We start from the raw sequence: 7,176 nt of genomic DNA on the forward strand, positions 1-7,176 counted from the left end.
GGATCTGGCTTGGCTAATCATTACTTGAGTATCACCAGAGCTTTAGTCTCCGGCGACTAGTCACCGTGAATACAAGGGCTTGACAATTTTGTTTTGCACGAACAAATTATAGAGTTTCAAAAACTCATTGGTCAGGAAAAGTTTTTTCCTGCCAGGAAAAAAAAATTGACTTACTATTTATTTTGACGAAACGTACGTACCTCGATTTCATCGTTGATTGAGACCTTTGCTAAAATATAAAGTGGGTACCAATTTAACGTTTTCGTGGGTCTTTGACCTGAGATTGACCATTTAATTTATTTGTTTCATGATTTAACGTGCTCGTGGGTTTTTGTCTTGAAAATTGACCATTTAATTTATTTATTTCATGATTGCGTCCGAACTCGATCGATAATTTTGACCACGAGTGAAGGTGACAGAAAGATTGAGCAAATCCTCGATCGTTCTGTCATCCTCAAAGTGAATTCAAAGGTTAAATCCACAACAACTAAGTGAAATCCTATTCATTATAAGCAACCTTAAAGGCGTCATCAATATTTATGAGTACATTTATTTCAATAATGGTTTTAATTATTTTCTCATGGAAATTCAATTTAAATAGAAACATAAAATTGAAAAAAATTTACCAGCAGAATATTCATTTGATGATTTAATTTTCTTATCATCAGTTTGAGTAGCAGTAATTCTCAATTTAGTGGCATATGGCCGCCACATGGGCCCTGCTCTGCCTTGCTGCGATGGCTGCCCCAGCTACGTCGCTCGGATTCATGGCTTCGTTCGCTGGGAAGGCTTTACCGCCCCGGTATTCCCAAGTGAATACCACTTTTGCAACTGCCTGTAAGTAAACTATAATGTTTTGATGTTGTGTTGAAAATTATGGTAAGTTGAGTTTATTAAAATCTACACAATGCATTTATTGCACAGTCCAAAATTAAGACCCCCTTATATGTTACTGATAGAGTACGCCGGCATTTTCTAATAAGGCTGAATTGGAAAACCACGTTAATTTATGACATTATTTTGTGGACTTTATTTTCCATTGGCTGCTGAAGACCAAAACGTATTCTGATTATATTATATTTTTACTGTAGCGAACGTTAATTTAGATTCTATTTGCCGTGCTATTGAAGCAAATCATGAATTCATATACTTATTGATTATTGATGAGTCCTTTAAACGACTGTCAGCCACTAGTTCAAGTTCCGTTCATTGTCTTTGTCAGACGAATTTTTTCACGCCTGCTTCGAAATTTTATTTATCGTTCAGGTTCAAAAGCCGTAAATAAAGTTGTGGTTTTCTTAAAAAACATTAATGCTTTCTACATTCTAACATTATTCATATCATCACATGATATGAAATTTTATCAATCAGTAATTGTTTCCTTATTGCCTTGTACGATTTCATTGTATAGTCAATTCCGCAGTTTTGTTTGCCGTAGGTCAATGCAGGATGGCGTGTTTAGTGAACCCCGCATGCGCTGCAGTGTCCACCGCTCCGGAAATCGTGATGTCGAACCCAACCGGAATGTTCCTGTGCACTTTTGCTCGTGTCAATGTGGTCGACGCGGCCCGTCTCATCAACGCTACGTCGAGTCAAGCAATCACTTCAATTAAAGGTCGGGTAAACGTGTTTTAACCAAGATTGGTAGGACAAAATCAACGCCACGTCGAGCCAAGCAATCACTCCAATTAAAGGTCAAGTAAATGTGTTTTAACTAAGATTAGAAGGACAAAATCAACGCTACGTCGAGCCAAGCAATCACTACAATTGAAGGTCGAGTATACGTGTTTTAACTAAGATTAGAAGGACAAAATCAAACGGTGACTTTAGCCACAATTGCTGTAAAATAGAATTAAGTCATTTGACTGTGTTTTTTTTGCGGGATGCAATTTGTAGACAATATGTAACTGTAATTCCAATTCACATTAAGAATTAATGTTGTTAAAGCCCGTTATGCCTCAAAATCGCAATAGATACTTAAAATTTTCATTTGTACTGATGAAACAAATTTTTTTTACCGCAGACTTCAAGTGTGACGCACCTTTCAAACTCATCTTTGGCGTTGGATGCATTTTGGTGGTAGAGGAGAAGTTAGATTTTGAAAATGCAACTGAGAATTGCCCTCCTGGATCTGCCTTGTACACTCCTGAAGATGACGTAATTTTCCACAACTTCATAGAATACATGAAGCTGAAAACCTTGGGTAAATAACACACTCTTTTGTTTCCACGTTAATTATTTCAAATTCGCTGACATCACAGCATAGTCTACGTGAAGACAACGCCTTCACTTGTTCTGACGATGACATTGTAAAAATTCAACCTTGTAAAAATATTTGGTATGAAGGCTTGCTGGTCACATCATGGCAAATTTAGTTTTCCCACAGCGAGCTTTCTACAGAAGTTATTGATACTCATACTTAATTTTATATATTCATTGTCCGTAGCGAAAAAACATAATAATGCCTATAATATCAGCATGAAATGTGATAATAATATAGTAAATAATAATAATATATAGTATACGGTAATATAGTAATAATATAGTAATAATATAGTAATAATAATGTAATAATAATATAGTAAAATTTACAGTTTCGAGTAACTTTAATTCCTTTCAACCTCAAAATTCGTAAGCTGCTCCGTGCAAAACGACGAAACAATAGAGATTACAATGTTATAAAGATGACTATTAAGATAACAATTTTATGTGCACGTTCATTTGATCATAACCTGAATATTATATTAGATACCGGTATGCATTGTTTATCACTGTTTTAATCGGAGTTGACCATTTTTAGCTGGATTCGTAGAGTCATGTTTGATTTCAAATGCTGTCCCAAGCACTCACGAATCTCCGCATCGTCACGATGAATGAAATACCTACATTTCTGACTTTGAAACAATTGATTGGTATTTTGATTATCTTTTACAAAATAACCATGTTATCTATGATTTACACCAGGACGAATGGATTTCTGGCTTGGCTTCAAGAACTTCGGAAACGCTCAAAACCAGACCTGGGCTTGGTTCGATGGCCGCATCGTGTCCTCTACCACCGGTTCTTGGTACTGGACAAAATACGAACCTGATGGAACTGGAACCGAATGTGCGCGTCTCTTTGGAAATGGAGCTGAAACAGGCATGAAAGACAATCCATGTAGTAGCCGCTACTCGTCTGTGTGTCAAATGAATAGCCATCCCTAGGCTAACATTTGTGTTGGACCAATCGTGCGAAGTCTAATCCATTCGTAGGTACAACATTCACGCTGAACTATGCGTGTGAAGTAGATATCTATCAATGAGCACAACATTTAACCCTCCACTGCCGTATGTCACTCTCCGGGAATAAAACTCCCAACTTAAATTATACGATAACTATTGAGTGTAGCAAACTGAGGACGTTTGTACGCAACCGAGAACATTTTAAAGTTGTCGTACGTGGCGGCAACCATCAGTGCAAGTCATGTTGCGCTCACTAGAACGTATCCTTTTTGGGAAGTAGGCTTCTGACAATATTGCTCCGGTTACTCATGTCAGGCGGTAAAGGGTTAAGCTTTGATCGTGTTAAATGATAATCTATATATAGGCTCAACATTTGTGCTGAAAAAGTCGTGTGAAGTGGAAGTGTATCCGTAGGAACATTATTTGTAGCGGATCAATCGTGTGAAGTAAAAATATATCTGTGGACGCAACACTCAAATTGAATTATTCTCGTGAAGAGGAAATCTGAGGACGACGAAGGCGGGGCATCAGCTTGGCCTTGAACTACGGAGTCCTAAACTCATCATTAATTCATAAGGTCACAACATATCTTTCTTTCTTTCTTTGGCGTTTGTACAGTTTCTTTTGGCGAAAATCTTTCTTTGGCGTTTGTACAGTCAGAATATAAATGAAGTGAGAAATTGAATAAAAAATTGGTCTACAACAACGAATTCAGGGTTTAAATCAAGTTTTAATGAGTTATTAAATGCTATTTCAAGAGGTAATTCATTTATGACGGAAAGTGCTTAATAGATAACAGATTTTAATTAATAATCAAATAATAGATTTAATTATTAATTTACCCACAGTAACTAGAACTTTCGAAGCACTAAGTAACTTGACCTATTGAATTTTGATCAGTTGTAAATAATTTCACATCAATAATAAAGTATGTAAAAATAGTTGTCATGACAAAAAACTCAATTTAAATGTAATAATTGGTTGACCAAGCAAAAACTTATGGACACAATTTTTGTTGAATCGACGTATGTATGTTGAAATGAGGGCAAAATTCATCTGCCCAGTATAATAATATGTCAATATGACTTATTTTCTGTGTGATGTGTGCAATCTATAATAATTATATAATCATGGTTAATCTATCTTGAGCGATTTGTCAGATTTAATATTTTCATTGCTCTGTATTATAGACACGCACCAAATGCAATATAAATATGTAATTCCGGTACTATATAAATATGTAATTCTGGTACTATTCGATCATTAATTGCAGATACAGTATTACCCAGAAATATTCCTGTCTTGAATAAACAACATACAATAGCTACGGAAAGATGTCGGTACTGAGCATTTCCGTAAGATGTGCACGTTAGGGTATAAATGTAAAGATAGCGTCCGTATCCATTTATTTACATTTATTTAGTACCGGATCGTAAGCCTTGTGACTACGAAATACTAATAACTCAGCTTTTGTTCATGTCCCTCTGTAAATTGGTTAGTCGAGAGAGATGAGTTGTAAACTGTTCATCAATTTCACAATTACCTGAACTTCATTTTGTTTATATTTACATTCAATCTAGATAATTTGTGGAATTTCGAGATTTTAATTAAGGAATCTAGTTTCTTTCTCTGTAATTTGAAGTAACATTGACCAAAGTCCTATCATTTTCAGAAGGTTCACATTTATAATTTCATTATTCATCATTGGTTTTACGGACGAAAATAATTGGTGATCATCTCTAATTGGGGCGCATTATTACCATAAATAATTCAGTGTGTAAAAGAGCACATAAATACTTAAAAAATGTATTCTTCACTATTCATACGGCCACCTACTATTTACCCGTTTTACCCGGTGGCCCAGTGGTTACAGTTCAGAGTACCAGGATTGGAGCAGAGAGGCGCGGGTTCGATCCCAGCTCTGTGCGCCAGTTTCTGGTCAGAATCGGCGAGGAGGCCGAGCGGTTAAGCACAGCGGAATTGTAGCAGTGAGTTGCGAGTTCAAGCCCGCAACAAGCTGTGAATGTTCTGCGATGTTAAGAATCAGCGACAGGCCTACGGCCTACTAAACGCTGAAACCGCTATTATATTATTATATTATACTCTAATAGAGGTAGTTACTGATCAAATTAACAACACTTATTTCTGTTACATATTCACGGCCCATGTTAATAAATTTGCAATAATTGGATGCAATCAATGTTGAACTCATTTATACCCAATCGAATGAAAAATCCGGAGGAAAAATCCTATTACCTTGAATAAAAATTAATCGGTACGAAAAACGATCAGGAAAAGATTTTCGTTATGCGTTTTTCGGTTCTCCATATACCCGCATGTCACAAATGACACGCATAGCTTCATATTCTTCTCGCTTCGAGTCACCGACATGTGGAACAGCCTCCCTGATAGCATCGTTGACGCTCCGAGTGTGAACGAGGGTTCCAAAGGCCGGATCCTTTGTGAATCAAGTCACGAAAAGTTCAAGAATCGGCAACAGGCCATGGGCCTATTTCTTCAGTGCCGACACTTCTATTCTATTCTATATGCTTCAGAATATGCGCATGGAACATGTGTCGAATTGCAGTCATGATAGGCCTTACCGTTGCTAAATTTGTGTTCCGAATAAGGAATTTATTCGTTAAGTTATCAAACGTGTACTAATGAGATAATTCAGCGGTTTAATTCCTTTATGAACTTTGCATGGATGAATTAATTCAACTACTTCATGCGTGACATTTTTTAGATCTAGCATACAAAATAATTCAAACTTAAGCTCTCATAGAAACCTTGGGCATGAGCGGACGCGCATGGGGCATGAGCGGACGCGCATGCCAGTAAAATCTACACAGAGACTCAAAGTCATGCATTATATAATTATACATATTGTAATCATAATACAGACCATGTACATCAGTGATAGTGCAGGGAAGAGTGAGCTAAATAGAATTTTCATCGCTGATGCCATTGTTTTCATTTGAATGATAGAAAACGAGAATCAAATCTTCTGTCTTGGAAATAAAAAGTATTTTATGTATATTCTTACTAAGATCTCCGTAAGAAGCTTCAATGTTTGAACATACCCATAATGAGAATATAATAAATAAATAAATAGGACTAAAATTAAATAATGTGACTAAGAACCAGGATTAGGAGGTCAGCTCATGTCAGGCGGTAGAGGGCTAAGAGGTCAGATGTACAAAAATGTTGGATACTCGCACTGTGGCGTCATGCAGTGGGCTCAACTAAGCCATTTTGTTTCGATGTATCAATTTTTTACATACAAATGCAAACAAATAAAATGTTTTAAAATAAAGCATTGATAAAAACTGCCGACAAATTCAAAATAATACGGCCTGAATATGATAATAATAAATAATTATACAATCAGTCATTTTCAACTTGAATATGATCATGAAAATATTCAGGTATATGCAAGTATGAGTGGTCAGATAAATCATTTCACATTCACAATTATGACTCAGAAAGAAATGACTAGTAAACCCACGAGTTTATTATTAGAAATAAACTTCATGGACTTGATATAATTTAGCCCTACTTTACAAGAATCGATGATAACTTTACAAGAATCGATGATAACTTTACAAGAATCGATGATAACTTTACAAGAATCCGATGATATCGACGATATTGATGGAGGGTTCCATTTGGCTTCAGCAGAAATTCGTGATTAAAGTTCAAGTTTTCAGGTTTATTGCTGCAGCCTTTCGGTACAAACTACGGTAATGATGGAGTCTGCCTTTCTTGACGAGCATTGGCCTGCAGTGATCGAATATATTTATTACTTCACTGGCCAGTACGGAGTGAAGAGGTATTACTCCTGATGCCAGCTTAAGAATTTATACAATATTAATAACTTTGGTTTAATATATGTAGATATCGAAATTGAAGTTTTAAAAGAAATAACTTTATTAATCCATAAATGAATTAT

At 35.9% G+C, this 7,176-nt stretch overlaps 1 protein-coding gene across 1 annotated transcript; it reads left to right on the top strand.

The window, feature by feature from the left end:
• Positions 1–690: 690 nt before the first annotated feature.
• LOC108679205 lies at positions 691–3,330 on the top strand. Its single transcript, XM_018167805.2, has 4 exons — positions 691–837; positions 1,439–1,615; positions 2,024–2,203; positions 2,965–3,330. The coding sequence occupies exons 1-4, from the start codon at positions 702–704 to the stop codon at positions 3,204–3,206; spliced, it is 735 nt and encodes a 244-aa protein (XP_018023294.2). The 5' UTR covers positions 691–701; the 3' UTR covers positions 3,207–3,330.
• The last annotated feature ends 3,846 nt before the right edge of the window (positions 3,331–7,176 follow it).

Source organism: Hyalella azteca, unplaced genomic scaffold (assembly GCF_000764305.2).
Source record: "Hyalella azteca isolate HAZT.00-mixed unplaced genomic scaffold, Hazt_2.0.2 contig15610, whole genome shotgun sequence".
NCBI lineage: Eukaryota > Metazoa > Arthropoda > Malacostraca > Amphipoda > Hyalellidae > Hyalella > Hyalella azteca.